The following is a 24,004-nucleotide window of genomic DNA, read 5'->3' on the forward strand; positions in this document are numbered from 1 at the left end:
GCAAACGAGGCTCTGGTGACCGACTGATGGCGGTATAACCAACAAATAGGCGAGACTAAATACCACAGGCCGATGACGGGCAGCAGCGTCACCGTTGAGAGAAGCTACGTTCTGCGATCGCCAACCACGGGCATTTACTCCTATATGCACAACACACATAAGCCACGGCCCCAGTTCCCGGCAGCCCTGCTATTCCTCGTCATGGTGGCGACGATGGTAACAGCGGGACGGGGGGTGCTAAGAATCACCGAGCTACGGGAAGCCACCACAACAGAAACAACAATACGAGAATACTTTAAATCATGAAAAGCCAGAAAACAATTTGGACTGAAATGAATGCATGAAAACACTATTTAATACAGCCTGTCGTCGACTTCAAAACAACAGACTGTCAAAGAGCTTTTTGCTGTTTATGGTGCAATAAAAAGTTACATGAACATACTTCAGAATGCTCACATGCTGATCCAGACCGACAATCCAATCTTAATATCATACATACGGAACGAGGGAGGGACTAGGTCAATAGCACTTTTGAGCCTGACCACCCAAATAAATCACCTGATCGATCAGCTCAATGTGACGTTGTCGGCTTGCTACCTTCTAGGAAGGCTAAACGAAATTGCAAACCGATTGTCACGAGGTCGGCCTCTACCGGAGAGGCACCTCTTACCCCAGGACACGGAGGTCATATTTCAAAGACGGGGAACACCGGAAATAGACCTATTCGCATCAGAAAGAAGCACCGTAGTTCCAAGATACCTTGTATTCAAAAGATGGCTGCGCAGAATATTGCGAGGCTTTCAGCCGTCAGTGGAATTGGGATCTAGCATGGATATTCCCTCCGTCGAATCTAATCCCACGTATCCCAGTACATTCTGAGAGCACCACACTAAACATTTTGGCCATTGGCCAGCCACAATATTGGCTTCCAGATCTGCAGTCGAAAACTCAGGCGGAACCAGAACCACTAAAGAATTTGGAGATGTTCCTAATAGACTTGTCAGCCTCACAGATGAAAAAGCAGGAATTTCTGGCATGGAAAATTGGGGTCGGGCAAACAAAGTAGAACACTGGGATACAGAAGAAAGAAATTGGCTGTCAACTAGTTGAAGACCATCCACATTATCAACTTATGCCCCACCCATCAGAAGATAGATTCAGTGGTGTAATGAGAATAAAATTGATCATATATCTCCCAATGGGAATGATGTTGCTAGGTTTTTAGCTAGACTTTATCTGGATCATTCAATAGCCCTAGCAAGACCAAAACTCTCAAAACCACCAGGGCCCCGATTCTGTATGCCGCCGAAAACACAAACGATCTTGTAACGAGCTCGCGACGCGTTTTTGGCTAAAAACGGTATTCCGAATGCCACTGTCAAATCAAAAACCTTGCCTAAATCGCGTCTTTAACTCTATTTGAAATGTCAAAATTACTGTAATTTTGACTTGTAATGTAATTGCGACATCATGTAATTTAATTCCACGCTTTCAATCCTCGTGGCCTCACATTTAGATTGGAAAGCCACGAATTTCTGTTTCAAATGTTTACTGTTCGAAAGATTATATTTATTTAAGTATTTCTACAAAATATTAGGTTTCGGAATCACATAGTTTGATCGTAATTAATAATTAAAAATACAATAATTTACTAACAATTTTGACGTTTTTTTGGGTGACAATCGGTGACCGCCATTTTGTTTCATACCAAACGAACAAACAATGTTTTAAACATCAGTCATCTTATAGTCGCGCAGTTGAGAGTATCTTTTTGTACTCCTGTCGATATTTGTATGTAGCATGTCTTCACCGAAGCTCCAAGCCTCGTTGTCTACGCCATCGTCCCCCGAAGAGTTGACTGTAGAGCAGTTGGACTCTAGTCGTTCCGCCGAACCAACACCTGTTTGTTCCGCCGAACCAACACCTGGTTCGTCCCGGGATATGCCAGAGCAGCCGTCGTCTTCTGGTTCCAGTGGACGACGCATAAACTTGTATGCGGACGAGATTCGTTCGCAGTGGAACCTTTATATGATATTTTCGACACTTGGTAAGTTAGTCATTTTAACCTTTCCTTTATCTAAATTCACAGTTTTAAGCCTTAAGTAATAAACTTATTAACTTAATGAACGTCATCAAAATATTCACTATAAAGTACTTGAACTTGGTATATAACAGTGGAATTTCTTCATATTGTTTCAGGTACTCATGAGCAATGTATTGCTTTCGCTGAGCAGCGAGGCTTACTGCCAACTTCCAAAATGTGTACATACCACAAGCAACCAATGAAATTCAGTGAAACCACGAGTCATGGTCAAATGGGCAACTTTTTTTGCCGAAAAGGCAAATGCCGAACCAAATCCTACAGTAGGGCATTGGGAACATGGTTCGAAAACTCAAGGTATCCACTACCTTTGATTTATTTAGTGAGAAATATACTTACGAATTGGCACGAAAGGAGACGAAACATTGGAGAGAAGCTGTAGTATCTCAAGCTACGATTGCTGACTGGTACAGCTACTGCCGGGAAGCAATCGTAGTATATTATTTGGAAAATTAAGAAAAAGTCTTCAGAAAATTGGAGGCCCAGGCAAAATTGCTCAAGCCGCGTACGCACGTACGAACAAATTTGTTGCGTTACATGACACGCAACAACTTGGTTCGCACGTGCGTACCACTATCGAACATCGAACACTCTGTTCGTCAAACATGTTCGCGGCGATCCTTGTAGTGTGTTCTGTATGGACGGTGTTCGAAGAGATTTAATAAATGTTACGCAACAAAACTGTTCGTATAGGTACCTAGATCTGGGCGGGGTGCGGGGCGGCAGAGGTCCTACCCGTACCTCAGTTCTCGACGAGTAGCCGTCAAGGTTATTCGCGTGCTATGTTTATTATTAAAAACATCCCTAAGTTTCCCAGTCATGGCCGACGAAGAAAATTTTCAGTGGAACGTGGAGAACACAATTTTGTTTATAGATTGTTATAAACAAAAGCCAATATTATGGGATCCGACTGATATAAATTATTATAAAAATGACTTGAAAAATGATGCCTGGTCAGAAATAGCAAAATGTTTGAACACAAATGTGGAAAGTTGCAAACATAAAATGACCTCACTTCTCAGCGCTTTTAGAAGGGATAAAAATAAAACCATGAAAGGCAAAGGTACTGGAAAAGGTAATTTTTTTTTGTACTAATTAGTTATCACATAAGTAGGTAGTTATATTATAATGTTACTATTAGTAGTAGGTAATTAACACACTCATTTTTGATTTTTCTTTTTTAAAGGAGCATCTGAAGTTTATAAAAGTAAATGGTATGCTTATGAAGCAATGTCTTTTTTGATGGATCGTGATAAACCATGAAATCGGCGAGATTCTACGCAATGCACACAATTCGATTTTGTAAGTAAAATTAACAGTATTTATTTTGCCACTGAAGTTTGCCTTCTTTCATAAAGTAATCAGAGAGTTCATTTCTTATTTCTTTGGGTGTTGAATTATTTCTTGTTGCCATAGGACGAAGTGGCAACCAGGAACGAGTATACTCTTCGGTCTCGTTCGGACGTAATGTATGATACAATTCAGATTTTTCTCTCAAAAAATTATGCAAATGTGCAATGGCCATCAAAACTATTTGCGCTTTGTGTGGCTGCAACAGCATTGGTTTCTTCAAAACTCTAAAAACAGATGCCATAATACCAAATGTATGTTCGACAGTAATACGAGCCCGGCTTAAACGATAGTTGTAAATTCTTTTTTGTGAGCCCCTGGGATGTGTACCAACGTATGGCGTCATTAAATTTTCTTTTAATGGAAAGGCTTTGTCACCTACAAATAAATATGGCAAATTGACTCTTCTGCCTGGCAATGGTATCGGTGAAGGTAAATTCAAAGTACCTTCTTCCATCATAGAGTTTATTTTGCAGTCTCTGAATACTCCTGCATCTGATATTCTCCCTTGACATCCCACATCAACAAATATAAATCTTTTACTTGCATCTACGACGGCCATTAATACAATACTGTACGTTCCTTTATAGTTATATAAATCAGATCCAGAATTAATAGGCGATTCCAATACAACATGTTTCCCATCCAGTGATCCAACACAATGAGGAAAATTCAATGATTGTTCAAATTCTTCCGATATTTTCAGCCACTCGCTTTGGGTTGATGGTATCTGGAAAAAATCATACTTATTATATTTTTACAGGAAAACGAGGAATCGCAACAATTGGAATTGTCTGATCAAGGCGAGACATCTGCTAAACGAACCAAGAAGGAATCTCCACGTCTGGGTTTGTTAAAACAAGCGTTGGGTGTATTAAAAAAATCATCTGAAAAAAATATGGAGGAGCGAAGTGGTGACCCTGAAGTACAACATTTTTGCAAATTTATTGCATCGAAGTTAGAAAAATACTCAAAAAATACCCAAAATATGCTTCAGTACGAAATTTTTGATTTATTTCGTAAAGCAGACAGTGGATATTACGAATATTATAATAATAATTATGGTCGTAGTTATGGATATAACTCAAGTAACGTAACCGATAACGTAACCGATTCACACGCTACTGAAGAACAAAATCGAATAAGTGAAGTACAGACAGAAGTTTCGACACGAGTTGGTAGTTCAAATTATTCACCACAACAACGTTCCGACGAGAATAGTGTTTCAACTATTCAAAATATCAACAGTGATACTAATACTAATGATTCGTTTGATGATTTATTCCCATTATAAGTTTCTCGTTTAAGAATTCTTAAATTACTCTAAGTGATAGAAATAAATGTTTTATTACCTTTATGTTGCTTTTCAATTCTGCTACCAGTGCTTCACACACCTCCGGAATAATGGAACTGAGTGCTTGTTTCGATATTTTAAATAAATATTGCAAACTACTATACGAATCACCACTATTCAGAAAGCGCAAGGTCACTGCCAAACGATTTTGCACAGATATGGATTCTCTCATTATCGTATTCTTTTTAACGATTCTTGGCCCAACTAGGTTTAATAGATATTCAAAATCTGTACTTGACATTTTTAGCAGAGTTTTGTAGTGTCCACTTATTTCTTGTGATTTTAAGTCTAAAAGTTATGTATTTTCATTTCGTTTTTTGTACAATACTGTTTCCCACCATCTAGGATCCGCTTTAGGAAACAACATTTCGTGAATCACTGCGAACATCAAAAAATTCTCCGCTACTTCACAATCGACCACTTCCAACGGCGCCGTCATGGCTACTAAGATAGAGTTCACGACTGTTGTTCGCGAACTCGACTCGAACTATGTTTGCGTTCGTGTTCGAATATGCCGTCCATACGTACGAACCAAATGTTCGGGTCTGGTATTTGTGTTCGCTATGTTCGTGTTCGTACGCGCCTTCAGGTGGATGAGTCCAAATTTGAACGTAGAAAATATAACAGAGGACGGAATGCAGAAGGACATTGGGTTCTGGGCCTCATTGAAGACGGAAGTGATGATCTTCGCTTAGAAGTATGCCCCGGAAACGAGCGTAATGCCGATGTGTTAGTGGGGCTAATCAAGAAACATGTTCAGGAAGGCACCACAATACATACTGATTTTTGGAAAGGATATGATTGCCTTCCTGAACTTGGCTACATACATAAAAAAGTAAACCATAGTGACCCCGTCAATAAATTTGTAGCACCAGACGGGGTCCATACACAGAGAATAGAGAGTCACTGGAGAGTTATGAAAAGATTATATGCCAATGAAAATTATAAAGGAAATTTTACGGAATGGCTAATAGAGGTGATGTCGAGGCGAAAAATTAAAATAAATCATTTAGATCCTTTCGAAGAAGTAATAAAATGTATAAAATATATATATAAATAAAAATTTATACTTATAATTGTATGTAGATCATCCAAATTAGTGATAGAGCCGAATTAGTCAACCCCGACCCCGCATGATACTAGTATGCCCTACCCCTAGAGTGTATATAAAAGTCCGGAGGCGCGGAGGGAGAGCAGCCCCCGCCCGCCGTAACAGACTACAGGCACCATGCGAGCCGAAGCTGCGTAGACGAGAATGAAGTTGCTGCAGACTGTTACGCAAGGGCGAAGGGGCTGCACTTCCCGCAGCGCTGGAGACGTTCGAAAGCCAGATTACTAATTTTTTACCAAAGTACTATAGTTCAAATGGCTCTATAATATATTTTTCATACATGTTTAGGTTAGAAATCCAAGATTTAAAAAAATCATATCTCAAAAACTATGTGTTTCCGAGGGGGGGGGGAGTGGTACAGGGGGGTCGAAAATATTTTTTTCCGAATTTCGATTTTTAATAGTGCCGAAAACATGACCAGGATAGAGAGATAAAAACATATATATTTATTTTTTATTAATATTAAATTCTATTACGCGCGCATGACGTTTGAAAATTCAGAAAAAAATGTTAAAATTGAATTTATTTTATCAGAGTCTATTGTATAAACTGCTTGACGTTAAGTAATATTACGTTCTTATATTCAGAGATAGACGTAATACAAATAATAATAAAACCAAAATATTATGATAATGGTGCATACAGTGCGGGGGAAGGAGTGGGGAAAGAGGGCGTAAACAGTCGATCACGCGTCATTGTCTCAATGCGTCTACTTAGTTCCGGGTGAAAGGTAGCACGCATTTATCCATTTTTTTCACAATTTTCGCTAATACACACTATAAGAATATGACATACCGACAATGGTAGAGAATATTATGTAAACAAAGTTTTTTAGAAAAAGAGGGGATAGTACATGAGCTAACTGCTCCATATTCACCAGAACAAAATGGGTGAGCAGAAGGAGAAAATAAAACCATAGTAGAAAGTGCTCGCTCCATTTTGTATGCAAGAGATGTTCCACTGGAGCTGTGGGCTGAAGCGGTGAGCTGTGCAGTTTTCATATTAAATAGGGTTTCTTCAAGCCAGACTCCGGGTAATACACTATATGAGTTATGGAATGATATCAAACCGCAATTAGGTCATTTGAAGGTGTTCGGTAGCGTTGGATAACGGCCTCGAATTGGACTACGGCCAATATAATGGGTGTGGCGCAATCCATTTACAGAATACTCAATTAATATAAGAAAGAGCACAAAATAGACTTCTCCAAAAGTAACAAAACCTTCGAGATCAATTATAGCAAATCTGGATGATTTTACGCTAACTGGGATCAGAAGTAAAGTTCACGACTTTTATTACCGCGGTGAACTCCCAACGGTCGACATAATTTTATGAAACGGTCAATTCTGATCCCGATTTTCCGTCACTATCGAGGACCACTATGTATATAATAGACCAGATTTGCAAATTTGGAAGAAGAGGTATTTGCTCAAAATAGAAGCATATCGGCGGGAAAACCGAAAAATCTATTACTTAGACGAAACTTGGGTCAATGAAGGTGAGTTGTCTTGTTATTTCATATAATAGATATAAATTAAACTTAAACGTTTAAATTTTTTTAGAACACACTGCTAATTATATTTGGGGCGACAACGACATCGAGAACTCCCGTCGAGCCTATTTAAGTGGGCTTACAACAGGCCTTAAAAATCCTGTAAAAGGAAAACGCATCATAGTTGCTCATATAGGGAGCGACGACGCATTTCTCGATGGCAGTGAACTCATTTTTGAGGCAAAAAAGCAAGAAGGCGATTACCATGGAGATATATCACTCTCCTTGATGTTCATAATAATTTTATTAATAAATTACAGTAATAGTATCTAATAATATGTTTTTTTTTTTTTTGTATTAAGATTCCTCGGTATACTTAACAAGTTAAAACCAGGGTCGTCGTAATGGACAATGCTTCGTACCACTCACGCCAAGTGGAGCGACTGCCAAATATGTCTTGGAGGAAAGACGACATACAAGCTTGGCTTACGAATAAAGGAATAGCTTTCGAACGAAGCGAAATAAAAGCTGAGCTTCTAAGCAAGATCGATAGAAATATTTAAAATAAAATATATTGATTATATAGCAAATGCTAAAAATCTTACAATTTATCGTCTTCCTCCATATCATCGCGAACTCAACCCAATCGAATTAATTTGGGCTCAAGTTAAATCGTATATTGGCCGAAAAAATAAAACCTCGCAGGTCATGATCCTTTTCCTCAACAAAAAGAAATGATGTCTATCGGGACAGGAGTTATCGCAAACGAGGACATTAATTGTCATCGTGCATACGAAATTCGTTGCGTGATGGTGACCAAAATCGTCGGAGCAAATTACGCATGCTTGTCTTTCAAGAGAAAGGATAAAGTGCTTCCTTTATCAGCAGTAACTACCAGCATTAAAATCAACTCGTCACCAGTTCCGATCAACCCACTGCTACTTTTTCAAAGAATGTGCATTGCTAAAAATTCCGAGACTGATCTGAAATATTTTCTGGCATACGAACTTGCTCCGTTCCCGTTGTCGCTGTTCACCGAAGAAGGAATGCGAAAAGGAACAAAGTCATTATTATACAAAGCCTTCGAACCTTTGACGGAAAATTTAAAACATTCCAACAGACATCATTGCATAATCGACGGTGGATTTTTTCTGCACAAAGTTGTTTGGGGTCGAATTGATACGTTTGACATTATCTGCCAGAAATACGTACAACATAACTTCGAAGGAAAGGTTACAATCATATTCGACGGTTATCCGACTGATATGACACTCGTAGGAACCAAAACTTCAGAAAGAATACGACGTTCGAGAAAAAATCAATCGCTGGAGTTCACATTCGATGAAACAACTACTCCAAAAGTTAGCCAGGAGAATTTCTTACAAGGGACCAAAACAAGAACCAACTGGTACAAATGCTTTGTCGTTACTTTACAACTACCGGAATAAAAGATGGAGCAGGCTTTTGAGGACGCGGCTACTCTTATTGTGAACACGGCAATTAAAGAAGCGTCGAGTCATGACTCCGTGGAAATTGTCGGCGAAGATATCGCTCTTTTGGTTTTACTCGCCGGGCTTGCTCAGGATAGAAATACCTAATATATTTTTTCGCAAACCTGTAAAAGGAAATACGCCGGAACAGTTGTACTCGCCTCACAGTTTCAAACACGACAAGTCAGTTCTGGAGTACATTCTTTTCAATCACGCTTTTAGCGGTTGCGACACGACATCATCTTTCTATAACATCGGAAAGTCGAAGTTCATGAACACTCTCGAGAAGAATCCAGAGCTGCAGTCATTGGTGGAATTATTTAAACAAGAAAAGGTCCGTCCGAAGGTTCTCATTTGCTCGGGAGAGCAATTCCTTATCGCCCTATATGGTGGTGATAAGCATGAGAAGTCGATAAATATTTTGCGATTCTAATTCTTCGCAAAATCAATGACTGCGAATAAAGTGAATCACCTCTCACTACTCCCGCCAACCAAAAGCGCTGTGCGTCAACACATTTTCCGGACGTATCTACAAGTTCAAACCTGACTCGGATTTTTCAAAGATCCACAAGATTGGGGTTGGCGACAGACTAATCGAGGATTCGGACCAATCACCAGCACCGCCAAACCTGCTCCGCCCGAACTATTGAAACTCATTTCCTGTAAGAGTAAATGAAATTGTGGGGCCACCTGTGGGTGCAGAAAAGCGGGAATTAGTTGCTCCGTTATTTGCATGCACTGCAGTGGGCAAACATGCAGTAACGGCGCCAAAGTCGACATTTTGCTTCACGACGACGATGATAATGACGAAGTTCTCAACGAGCCGGCATAATTTCCAACGTCTCAACAGACACAACAACTCGAAAAGCTTACTTAGGACGAAGACCTTCAGCCTGGTCCATCGAAGCGAAAAAAAATATGAAAAAAGTCTATCGTTCGTGACTCGAGTGAACAAAACAAAAATTTTCTTCCCATACACGTTTATTTTGTATTGAAAAACCTGGCATCCGTTTTGACGAGTGTGTTGGCATTTTTTCAATTACAAAATTTTCTGGAGACAATTCTTTACTCATTTTACGGTGTGTTTTTTCAAGATGGAGGCGAAAGCTCCTAGGAAATCTTGGTAGAAAAACTCAAGTTAAGCTTTTCTAGGTATATAATATATAATACAACACATCAAAAGATTAGATCCATAAATTAATTTTCTTTTTTGAATGTACATAATGACTGGATTAATGTCGGATTATAAAAATTTATTTGGATGTTTGTCGCCTTCGCTTTCTAAATTTCAATTTATTTCAATTGTTCTATTTCGTAACGACGATTGTGGTTCTTTAGAGGGAATCTTTAGAATATTTCTCATGATGCATTTCGTTATTTTTGGAAAATATCCGGGATTGACCGGGTAAGTTGTTTAGATTATTAAAGTGAAATTATACGTTTTCGAGATTCGTGATAGATTCTAAATAGAATTGTTTCTCGTTTTAGTTTTCAAGGCTATTTCCAAAATTTATTTCCAATGGTTTATTTTCGACAATTATTTTCAATGCTTATTTTCGACAACTATTTTCTCAAGTTGTTTACGGAAATAATTTTCCTTGAATTATTTTCTTTGGCTGTATCTTCGAGTGGATTATATTCAAATCTTTTTGAAGAACTTTTCAACTTTATTTCGTTGGATATTTCGAAGATTTGAATAGAAGTTTTCTTGGAGATGAATATTTGGAGTGTAGTGTAGTATATAAGCAGATGACACATGGTATTGAGGAGCAGTAATAAATTTATCTTCAAACCTTAAACATTTACTTTATTTACCTAGTCCCGTCCTTACATGGCGACTCTGCCAGGATACAAAAGTAACGTCATAATACAAAATGGGCAAAGAACAAAGTAAAAAACAAATTGTGATTGCACAAAATGCCGCAGGAGGCGTGAATTCGGCCGACGTGGAGTTAATACACCAAAATCAGAAAGTGACAAATATAATTTAAAGAGACTTTAAAGGAAGTTAAACTTTATAACATTTATTTAACCTCTGGATTTCGGTATGTAATTTTTACATATTTATTTTTACCGCAACTTTGGAACTGCGTAATTATACATTTGATAACCTTATGAAAAATTTCGCATTAAAACATTTTTTTTGAAATGATATTTATACTTTGTTGTAATGTTACTTACAAATAATTCAAACATTTTTTTGAACTATTATTTGGACATTATTGAAACAAATTTCAAATTTTTGAATATATTTGGAAACATTCTTGACTTGTGTGTAACTTCTAATTACATAACTTAGTCTTCTATTGAAATATTTTATGCTAACTTTAAAAAATTTACTATTAGTAAATATTTATTTAAGTTTAGTATATTTTAAATGGATGTAAACATCCTGGCGTCCCATGATATTATTGTTTAAATTTAAAACTTTATAATTAATAATTGTTAAAATTATTTTGGTATACTATTTTTGAAATAAATTACTTTTTGAACATAGCATTGCCTTTTAGTAAATCTATTTGTAATGTTGAAGGGTTATTTAGCTGACTTCCGGAGCACTTTCTTTAGAGGATTTGTTTAGTTTAAAACACATTGTCCAGCTCTACCGATTTTTTTAGTTAGCCTCGAAGAAAGTTAAAATTTTAAATTTTAATATATTTTCAGCCAAATATTACAATTGGCACCCTTCGCTACTACTTACACTATAAAGTCGATCACACATAAATTTCTTATTAGGGGACATACCCAGAATAAAGAGGATGCTGTCCATTCTGTAAAAAAATATTAAATATGCAAAAAAAGCTGGACCACCATACACTCCGTCAGAATACATAAGCCTTATAAAAATGCCAAAATAGGAGGAATCATTTACTGTCAAAGAAATAAATTTTGATTCTTTCTTTGATATGGAGATGTTATCTGATGATGTTAATTTGAACGTAACCAAAGATGTTGATAGTTACTAAAGGTTCAGAGACATGCCGATGCAGGGACAAGTCAGACAAGTGGACAGTAGCAAACATTCGAGTAGGCCGTATTGGTAGTAGAAATATAAGAGTGAAAGTTATTATATTAAAACAGCTATACAACGAAAAGTTACCAATCGTCCATATGTATATCCTCAAATATAGTTCCTAAGTTTTACGAACAATATTACAACAACCTTTTTTAAAAAATAAGAGAGAGTGTTGATTGATTTAGAAGTGTTTGTTTATTTTTCCAAAAAATATTTTACATTTACAACCCACATTTTCTTTATATCGTTATCATGTTTTTTTTCATCTCTTTCTAAAGTTCTCTTAAGATTTTCTTGTTCTCTTCTAATTGGTGTGTCATCGTACGCTTCTGTTGCTCGTGCTTGTCGTCGTGTTCCTGCTATTTCCGTGTCTACCGATGTTGGTTCCGGTTGTCCTTCATACGAATCGGAAGTAGTGCTTATTAAGGGTTGGTGTCCTACGCTTATTTCTGAGAATTTATGATCTTGTGCCATATAGCCCATAACCATCGGATTTGGTTGTGGATTTCGCATTGCCGTGTATAGTATGTTTCCGCCGTGCGATTCGGTTTCAATTGTGATTCCTGTTTCCACCATTATATTTAATATGCTATTTTCGTGGTTTCCGTCTGTACTGAGTAATGGAATTATTCCTATTCCAATTGGTGGAATGAATTGTAAATTCGGATTATCATTCCAATTGTTGTATAAGAAATTATCAACTGTTGCAAATTCGTATTTTATTGGATGAGACGGTTTATGAATTACAGTAGTTTGTTCCCCTGTCCTGAGTACTACATTGTACATGGGATTGTCACTTTTTAAATAGTCATATGATAATAATCTCCATGCGTCATTTTTATAATGAGAAGTCCCATCTTTGGGACTGTATGATTTTTCGTATATTTTTCCAATACTATTTGTTGCATTGTAATATACTTTTGCACTTGCTATTAATGCCGGTAAATATGAGTATTGTTCTATACTTTGTGATTTAATTTCTCCCGTAGTTAAGTCGTTTATTCCATTGTGATACATATAGTCCATTCGATTATCAATAAATTTGCCCTGACAGGCTGCTGATTGTGATTCTCCTGCAATTAGTCTAAATTGTCCTTGGTTTCCTAACGATCCTAATTTCGTCCCGTTTAATATTTCGGGTTTTAAATTTTCTCCTAATTTTATCATTCCATGTTGGTCCATATTTTCCCATATTCCTATAGTTGTTTGTGAATTAGCATTTGCGTATTGCACATTTCCCGAAGATGCTACGAATGGTGTTCTGTTCCCTAGATTGTATAATTTAATGTACACATTTTTTACTCGTGCCGTGTGTGTTCCCGCTAATATGTCATCGTATTCTTTATGAGTTAGATACATGAATAATTTATGCCATGGTAATGTGTGAATGAATGTTTTTACATGTATCATTCCATTTGCACTGTCATTTGATGGTCCGTACTTTTTATATGTACATAATGTACTTTTAATGTGGAAATTGAACATTTTTTTGAAATTAAATGTTTGTTTTTGTACATTATTATTTATTCCACTTCCAATTATATTGGGACTATTCGTGTTTCCTGCGTCGTCCATAATGTTTTTTTTTTTTAAATTATTTTTATATATATTAAATCTAGGGTAGAGTGGTCCCAGTACTTGTTCACCGTAGTATTTAGTTCCTATTCCTACAATTGCTAAATCTTTTGCTATTGTATCGTATATTCCACTCGGATTGTATTCTCTTACTGATTTTAAGAATTTTTCGTCGGCTTCTTTAATTAATTTTACAGCTTCTTCTTTTGCTTTTCTTATTTCTCCTTCGTTTTTTGTGTTTGATACTTTATATAAGTAATTATCTTGAATTGATGTGTAACTTTCGTCGTGTTCTTTTGCTATGGCGTCTAATTCGTTAGTTGGTTCTCCAGATGTTTCTAGTTCGTTTCCCGGTCCTAAGTAATTATATCCTGGTAACGTATAACCGGTGTGTTCGCCGCCCTCTGCCATACTGATAAATGTTTTAAGTGTACTTATATTTATAGGGGAGGGTTATTATTTCAAACACAAATTATGGCACGTTAGTATTTATTTACACTGTACAATATTTACACTATTTACAATATATACAAAGTGTTAGTAATTTTTTTTTTTTTTTTTAATGTTTTTTAATTTTAATTTTTTCTTTTTTATAAACATTAACTAAACCTTACATATTTACAAATGATTTAACATAATATATATACAAATGTTTTTAAAATTAAACTTAATTAATATTTACACGTATTTATGGATCATTTTCGTGATCGTCGTCGATGTTGTCGATGTTAATAGTTTGACCGTACATTTTGTGGGAATATTTTTCCCAAAAATCAATCCATATGAATGGATTTATTTTGTAATGATATTGTTTTTGTGTGAAGTTATATTGTATTGTTCTCTCATTTATCGCGTCATTGCAGTTTCCCTGGATGTATGCTCCTATTTCGTAATTGCTGGCCGTGTATAGTATGCAATTTTCAACAATGTGTTGATTTTTGTATTTCATATCCGTGTTCATTGGTTGTCTTCCCGCTAATAGTTTCCATTGTTCAAATTGGTTGTCTGTTAATTTGCATTCATCCATGAATACTGCGTTTCTGTTGAATGCGTTACTGAAGTTGAATGGAGATGTTGGCTGAAGTCCCGTGATTATAGCATAATTGTAATGCATTTCTACTAAGGATTTCATTATTAAAGTTTTTCCTGTGCTCGGTGGTCCCCAAAAGAATAAATTATTTCTTTTGCCTGTTAGTCCGAAGAAATGGCGTCTCGTTTCTCTTGCAAAATCGTATTCGTTTATATAATTCGATTGGAGGTGTCGTAATAGTTCTGCTAATCCTTCGTATATTACCGAGGATGAGTTGGCGTCTGGGTCTCTTTTGAGGGCCCAGGCTTTTGCTCGCTCCATTCTCTGTTTTGTTGTCTCCTGAAATACCAGTGTTTTTGCAATATGTACTGCGATCTTAAGTCGTTCATCAAACCTTTTAGTAAATTGGAGGGCAATCCCGCTAGGTGTTCCGCAAAGTAGTTTCGATGCTTCTCCTTCGTCAAAAGCGTTGTTTTCACATAGAAACATAACAAATCTTTGATTTTGTCGTGCATAGACTGTAGCTGTTCCACCACCGAACCCTGTTCCTCTTCCCCTGCGAACGGTACCCGGTTCATTTCGAGTATCATTTTCTCCGTCGTTGATATTAATGTTTCCGTAGAAGGGATCTGGAAATAATTCTTCATCGGCTCCAGTAGTGCCGCCACCCACTCGTCTGAGAAGAGCTCCACGTGTTGAGCTTTGTTCTTGAAGTAAATTATTTCTCGGTACCATTATCCTGATTTTTTTGGTCGGTGTCAGTATTAAGTCCAAGTCTATGAGCGACGCATTTGAATACTTCTGTATCACTTGTTTTGAGAATATTTCTATATGTTTTACGATCAGTACCGGTAGTAATGTACTTAGCAATGCACTCAACACATGTAATTGTAGAATATTTGTACTCTTTGGATCGGATAGCTTGACCAAGTTTTGAATTATGGCCCCAATTTTTTGCTGTACTGATATAAATGAGATGGTAATGGAGCCGTTTAGATGGCGCCTGTATGGTTAGCGATGATTTTCCAAGGAGAGCATTTAGTTCTTGGACTGTCGTGCACTCTTTCGTCACTTTCGCAATCCAATATATCTGGGTCGATTTCTCCTTCTTCGGTGCATTCTGGGTTTGAGGTTTCCATTGCTTCATTTTGGGCGTTTGGTATTTCGCTGTCTGTGTCGGAGTCGGTGTCATCGAAGATGTCGGCGTAGCTGTGATGTTTATGTCCATGCCCTCCGAGTCCTCCGACCTTTGACGTTTGCGGTTCTTCTGTGAATTGGGCGGCGTTTCGTGATGAGATGATGGCGTCGTGTCCCAATCTCTGATCCCGCAGACATCCTGACCCTCCTCGTCCAGAATTTCTATTGTCTGACTGTCCTGTTCGGTGTGATCTCCGTCCTCCATCTTTAATATAGGCTGACGTCCACACACGTTATTATATGGTACGCTGCTACTTGCATTGTGACTTGTAAAGCCCTCGGCCCTTTGCTTTATATAGTACTTCACGCATGAGTGGACGCCCTTGACAACGTTTTTCCGTGTTTCTGTACTTTCATTTTTTGAATTTAAGTATATTGTATTATTTTCTATGGTAAAGTTTTAGAAAATATTCGTTTTTTTGACAACTTTCCACTGTCCGGAATAGGTTTAGGTAGGTAGGTATTGTATTTTAAATTAGGTGAAATTTGATATTGTTATGTACAAAGACATGTCTCAACATGTCAATAAACCAGTTCATGCTACCAACCAATAAAAAAAATTGGCAGGACATTGGTGTTTTATTATTCCCAATTCACTGCTCATACGTCTGCAAAATATTATAGACGTAGCTCTCACGTCTAGTCTACAAAACCCCATTCAAAAATAGGCTCGTGCATTATCGATAAAGCACGTGCGTCACAGCAGCAGCCAAAAATGCATTATATATAACGCACGGACAGGCAACAGAAGAAAGGCAAGAGAGAAAATAGAAGAAAAATTGAATAAACCTAGAAAAAGACACAAAGCAGATCCGAGTAACTGGAAGAGGATAAAAAATAAGAGACAGCGAATGATGGGAAAGGAATATATTGGATTTAAAAAAGAGGGTACGAAATTTGTTCAAAACGATCCAAAGCCAGCAAGAATAATGGGCCCAACTTGTATGTCAGCGAGATGTTTCGCTAGTAAAATTATGTATTGTTCACGTTTGACCGAAAAAAATCGGTCTCAAATATTTGATAACTATTGGCAGATGACTTGGCAAGAAAAGAAAATATTTATATCTTCCATGGTGGATAAGAAACCTACATCGAGGCAAACTACGAATTCTAATTCAAGACGATGTGATACCAAAATTTATTACTTAAAGGTTAAAACGTTAAACGTTGTGAGGAGTCACTCTGACTGGACTAGACTCTCTGCTAGAGTACCGCAGGGCAGCGTTCTATCACCTCTGCTGTTCTCACTATTTATCAATCAGATTACTATAATTGTTTCCTCACACTACCACCTCTACGCTGATGATCTGCAGATTTACAGACATGCTTCACTGAATGAATTAAATGATACCATTGGAAAAATTAACAATGATCTTGCTTTAATTAAAGATTGGGCTGTTAGTTAACCCCACTGAATCTAAGGTCATGATAATTGGTAGCAGACAGCGTAGAGGGCGAATTAACTTTCAAAGTCAATTGCTTTGAAGGACTTTAAATTCGAATTCTACAAAGGTTTAAAAAAATACCAGCGTTTTGAGGGTAGTAACAAAGGCGCCAAAAAAAGAGAACCACAAGCCAGTCCAGTTGAAACGTCACGATTTGACAACGTTGGTCATTTTATGACAATGATCACACAAGGAAGATGACGATTGTGTTCAAAACTTACAGTCTTACAATGTATGAAGTGCCAAGTCTGCCTTTGTTTCGTAACTGGTAAAAATTCCCGTAATTGTCAACTAGATTACCATGTGTCTTCGTAATTATAATGCATTTTTTTAATTTTTTTTTTTTACAAGTAGATACTAATATAATACATAATGGATTTCCGAAGCCGGCATTTATCCATTTAACAAGGATGTAATACAAGAAAACCAATTTGATCTTTTAAAGTTGTTAAAGTGGAAACAACATTTAACAACTATATTTAATAACTAATTCTTGTATCGATCAAAATAAAGAAATACGAAGCTTATCATCAATAATCCTTGATTTCATTAACAACAGAATAATTTCATAGTTGACAAAAAATGTTACAGATATCAAAACTCCCATAAGTATTTCAATTACAAATAATATTCCTAACCTAAGTTCGTCAAATCTGAGGAGTTACTATTAAATAAAGTTAAACGGGATGACATTAGAAAGCTCATTCGAAAAGCAGACAATTGCACCCGGAGCAGAAGTTATCACCCATAGTGATGTGGTACAACAAAAAAATGGAGAAGGCAAAGAAACCACAACCCGTAGCCAGTTCTTCAGACTTAATATGTCCAAGTAAACTTATTAATAATAATAGTCAGCTTAAACCATTAACTGTGAAAGATGATATTTCCAATTGCCTGTGGAAAAAACTACATCCGAAGATGAGTTCCCAGTTCTTCAGGTGTTGTATATTTGAGTGACATTCAAAGAAGTGATAATCAGCGTAAAGCGTTTGCTATCAGTGTACCTGACGATAAAAAGTATTAGATATTGATTTAAAAAATATATAAGATTACGTTTATTTTATGGTTAATCTTTATTAATTACAGTTAGAGGAACAAGTTATATTCAGGATACTTGCAATATATTATGTTTTATATTTAAGTTTTAAATATTTCATGTGCTCAAAATCATTTCTTGCATTTGAATTAATACAAATTACAAATCAAATCAAATCAATTTTATTCAAGTAAACTTCACAATTAGACTTGCAACGAATAGTATATTCGGCAGTATACCGAATACCGAATATTCGGCGAGGCCCCTGACCGAATAGCCGAATATAAGGCAAAAGTATTCGGCTGGATTTTAGCGCCAAAAACTTGTACAGACGTGATTGTTTCGCGCTCCTTTGTTTTGTTCTAATGTACTCATCGCCCGCGCGCCCGCTGTTGCTCTGCGCGGTATATTGCTAACGCACTGCATGTTTCGACAAGTTCATTTCGTGGATATCGTATTACGTTAAGTACAGTTTATTGTGCTCTCTTAGTTTTGATCTGTTTGTAAGTGTGATAGTGTGAAATTTAACAAATAAACAATTAAATAATTACGAACGTACTTTAATAATAAAAAAAACGATTATGGCCTTTAAAAAAAATCGTCTATATGGGCATACTTCGAGGATGATGTAAATGACCCAAAAAGTGCCGTGTGTAAACTGTGCGAAATAAAAATTTCTCGTGGTGGCGTTGGAAAAAAGGCGACAACATCGGGAATGTTAAATCATTTAAAAAATAAACACAATGAAAAATATCATAAGTTGGTACCCACGTTCCCAAGGCAAGGCAAGAAACTAAAAATCAAGATACGAATGTAAGTAATAAACCTTCAACGTCAAAAAAACAATTAACTCTTGAAAAATGTGCAGAAATTAATAAACTATGGGATATTAATGACCCCAAGGCAAAAAAGTACCATGTGTTAATTGCTGAAATGATCGCACTTGATAATGAGGCAGTACAACAACAACACTGTAGTAGAAAGGGCTGGTTTTAGAAGATTGATTAATAGCGCTTTGCCGCGGTACAAGTCGTCCTTACTTTTCAGACGATGTGATTCCAGAAATTTATCGTAAAGTGGTTGAGAAAATTAAAAGTTTACTTTCAGAGACAGATTATGTTTCCGTAACAACCGACATGTCGACGTGCTTGCATAATCATAACAGTTTTTTAAGTTTTACTGCACATTTTATTGACCGCCTATTCAACCTCAAACATGTAGTATTGAGCGTCAAGCATTTTGAGGGACAACACACAGCAACGAATATAGCTATGAGTTTACAAGAAATTGCAAATTTGTGGGACATCCGTGAAAAAATTCATATAAATATAAATAAAATAATAAACATAGTAAAAGCTGTTAGTGATGCAGAGTTGGTCTTAGCACGTTGTTTCATTCATACTATTCAATTAATTGTCAATGATTGTCTGAAGGTTCAGATAGATGTGACTCAAATGCTACAGGTAGAAAAATCGTAACTCATTTTAATAATTCTGGTACTGCACTAGAAAAACTGCATTCTGTCCAAAAAGATTTGGGTCTCCCACAACATGAATTAGTCCAAGATGTTAGCACGCGTTGGAACTCTACATATTATATGCTCGAAAGGCTAATGCAACAAAAACGAGCCATTTCTGTCTATCTGACGGACTGTCATATTGCCAATTTGACTGCTGCACAATGGGAGCTTTTGGAGCATCTTTTAAAATTATTGCAACCACTTGAGGAGATAACAAAACTTACAAGTTCCGGCTACGGTTGCATTTCTGAAATTATTCCGTATGTAGACCTTAATGCGATATTACAATAAAATGAGCACGTTAAAAGAGCTAACACCCAAATTAAGCCAGGCAATACTCGTCATACAACAAGGTTTTTTTTTATGGTATAGGTTGGCGGACGAGCATATGGACCACCTGATGGTAAGTGGTCACCATCACCCATAGACAATGACGCTGTGAGAAATATTAACTATTCCTTACATCGTCACTGCGCCACTAACCTTGGGAACTAAGATGTTATGTCCCTTGTGCCTGTAGTTACACTGGCTCACTCACCCTTCAAACCGGAACACAACAATACTGACTACTGTTATTTGGCGGTAGAATAACTGATGAGTGGGTGGTACCTACCCAGACGGGCTCGCACAAAGCCCTACCACGAAGTACAAGTGTTACAAGAACGATTTGAAGATATTACAACGAGTAAAAATCATTTGGTTGCTACCTTTCTCGATCTAACATTTAAAATGAATGTTTTCACCAATCAACTGCAAAAAGAAAAAGTGAAGCAGTATGTATTAATCGATAGCATAAAAATGAGCTGTGAAGAAACACGCGACGATAGCGCGAGTTCGTCTCCTACTTTGGCCAAGAGGATGAGAACTGAAGAGCAAAGTCCAAATCAGACTATTCACTCAACTTTTATGGATTGCTTCGAAGAGCTGATAGCAGAAAAAAGCACAGCTTCTGGAAACACATAAACAGAAAAAAATGCAGTTTCAACAGAAATGGATCTTTTCTTAAATATTAGTAATATATCACGTCATGACAACCCGTATACATGGTGGCAAGCAAGGAAATTTGAATTTCCGTGTTAGTTTTAAGATTGCAGCAAAATATTTGTCGGCGCCAGGAAGTAGTGTTTATTCAGAGCGCCTTTTCTCTGAAGTTGGGATGGTCTACGAGAAAAAAAGAAGTAAACTACTTCCTAAAAATGCAGAAAAGTTAGTCTTTCTGCACCATAATCTTCCCCTTCTAAATTTTGATTATGAAAATAATTCTAATGCATAGAAAAATTCTTAACTTGTTTAATACAGAAAATACTACTTAATAAATGATTATAAAAGAAATGAGAACCTTACCCTTCTAAATTTTGATTACCACAATAATTCAAATACATAGAATCCTCCATTTTCCAATTCAGAAGATGATCATGTACCTGTGTTATGCACCAATGACTACTTAAATGATTATAACAGAAATGAAAATATGAATATATATGTAATCAATAGATTTTAATTTTTCATTTTACCAATTATTTCTCTATGACAAAATATATTATTTAAGTATTCGGTATTCGGCCGAATAATATGTAGATATTGATTATGCTGAATAGGCCGAATACCGAATAGTAACCGAATATTTGTTGCAAGTCTATTCACAATGAAGCATTTTTGAATCATCAACAATTCAATGTAGCACATACAGTGTGATTATTAAGTTTCATTAATAACATGACCCTATAGAATTTCTTAATTCTATTAAAAATGTAAAACAAAAACAATTTAATTTTAAATATAATTGATTTATAATATAATAGCAAAAATGTATTTTATACTATCAAAATTTGTGTACTATAATTTCCTTTAATTGATTTTTGTGTATTAAAGACACATTTACCAGCTCTTAAGAAATGTGACAAACTTGCCCTTTTCATCATTTTTCCAAAATAATTTGTTAATTGTACGTTATAAGCAGTAGGCAAAGGCATACATTTAATTAATATATTCATTGTTGTACTAATAAAATAGGCATTATTTAAAATATTGTTTTACAACAACAACAACAACAACAGCCTGGCTAAAGGCCTCCTCTCCCTTTGAGGAGAAGGTTTGGAACATATTCCACCACGCTGTTCCAATGCGGGTTGGTGGAATACACATGTGACAGAATTTCTATGAAATTTGTCGCGTACTAACCACTGGGCCATCTCGACTCAAATATTGTTTATTTGTGTCTAAAGCAAACTTATGACGTATTCCCCCAAAAACTTGGGAAAGTTCGTCTGATTGCCGTATTTAAAAAAAAAGTGCAGAAAAATCAATTCGGTATGAGTTAAATGATGAATTGTATAATTAATATAGAGATAAATATATTTTCGGTGATTAGTTAAACCAAAATTAAAATAAAGTATGCCGGACTACGCCACCTTGACCTTAAAGGAGAATTCACTAGCAGCTTCTTCATCTTAAACACTGCGTTTTATTCGACACACAACATATGTTTTGTTGTAATGCAAATCATTATTATAGGCAGCCTATATGTCGTATATAAAACAGGTTTGTATCACATTATATTCTTAAAGACTGGGAATTACTGAATTATAGTTAAGGCAAAATGCGAAACAATTAACAACTCTATACTTACAATTATCACTTGCATTATGATTTTATATTCAATTATTCATAGTATAGCCAGAGACTAACAAATTAACAAACACCATAGGGCAGGCTGTGGGCACCAGTCTTTGACAGCTGAGGTACCACAAACCACAATACAGATTATATACAATATAATACAATTCACAGATAACGTAAAATTAAAACGCCACCATAATGTAAAATAAAAATAATTGAAATCGATATTCAGTTCTGCTATTTCAGTCGAATGAAAATAAATATACAATCGTTAACGAGTTGGCTTTAAAAAAATCTCGATGTGTCACTCTGCATCTTCAACCGAATTTTCTATGGGAAATATTCCGAAGAAGTGTTCATTTCACCTCCGGATATCTCGTCAAAATACAAAGTTTCACCCGCACCACCTTGATGTTTAAAAATCCACCACAGCGCGATTTTTAAGACAATTTTCAAAATTTAATTTGCACAACAACTCTGTTGAGCGAGTTTTCGCCGACGGTTTTTCCGAACTGATACGACTTCGGAATCTTGAAAAAAAGGAGCGTACTCTTTCTTTAAAGGCAGGCAACGCACCTGCAAGCCCCGCAGATGTCCATGGGTGATGGTAACTTTCCATCAGGTGAGCCTCATGCTTGTTTGCCCTCTATAACATAAAAAAATCGTAAGTTGTATTTTAAATTTTGTATAAATAGTGTATAATTTAGATATATTTATGCTTATTTTAAAATAAACTTTTTGTTTTTTTTTCTGGAAACGAACGAACAACCCGAAAATTTACATTCCAGCAATTTTTTAAAATTTTTGAAGGGATATGTACTTAATATTTTTAAAGCTTCTTATCATACATAATAACAATAATTTGTTTATACAAATAATAGAAAAAATACGTAATACAGCGGTTAACCAAACTGGCTTTTCGATTGAAATAAAATAAACAATTAATATAAAAATTTAAACTATTGTCTACTGGAACAATCGACTACCCAAGCTCTCGATAAAATTAAATGGAAAAATAATTGAGTCAAACCTATTTTAAGCTGTCTATTTATTTTTAAAACAATATTTATTTCAAAGAAAAAAAAAAACAATATGTTCCACTCAGAAGAACATGCTCATTTATTAAAGCTGACAATTCATAATTATTTCGAATTTGATTTACCCAATGCATACAATACATCAGAAACAAATCTAGATTAAAACAATTATTATTATTGTTTATTTTTAATCCGATTCAAAGTTGCGACGACAGAGATAATGCAAAAATGGATAGTACAATTATTTTTTTATTTATTTTACCACCCACAGCAGTTCCACAGTACCCAGTGCTATGCCGGAGCCTGATGTTATGCAATTTGAAGTTCAATAATGCGGTTTCCATTTCTCATTTTCTCAATAATATAGGAATGTAATATTATAGGTAATACAGCATTCAGATCATACTGAATTGTAAAATTTTTGAAAATATGTCATTAACAAAGAGTTTGTCAAATGTTATTTAGAATTTTCAAAAGATTCTATTAATAGCAGACTACATTTTTTCTGCAAACACACGTGTTTGCATGTAACTGATATTTGGTTTGGAAACACTTTCAAAAAACTCATGAAGACGGCTAATCCGGCGTAAACATAAATAATCGTAAAATACGTAAATCTTAAAGAACACGTC

General features: G+C 35.9%; 1 protein-coding gene across 1 annotated transcript; it reads right to left on the bottom strand.

The window, feature by feature from the left end:
• Positions 1-3,413: 3,413 nt before the first annotated feature.
• On the bottom strand, positions 3,414-22,780 carry LOC124541479 (protein ALP1-like). The gene is made up of 2 exons (XM_047119394.1): positions 22,346-22,780; positions 3,414-4,181 (listed from the first exon to the last, which is right to left on the bottom strand). Exons 1-2 carry the CDS (start codon positions 22,358-22,360, stop codon positions 3,414-3,416), a joined length of 783 nt encoding a protein of 260 aa, XP_046975350.1. The 5' UTR covers positions 22,361-22,780.
• Positions 22,781-24,004: the final 1,224 nt, after the last annotated feature.

Source organism: Vanessa cardui, chromosome 28, assembly GCF_905220365.1.
Source record: "Vanessa cardui chromosome 28, ilVanCard2.1, whole genome shotgun sequence".
Taxonomy (NCBI): Eukaryota; Metazoa; Arthropoda; class Insecta; order Lepidoptera; family Nymphalidae; genus Vanessa; species Vanessa cardui.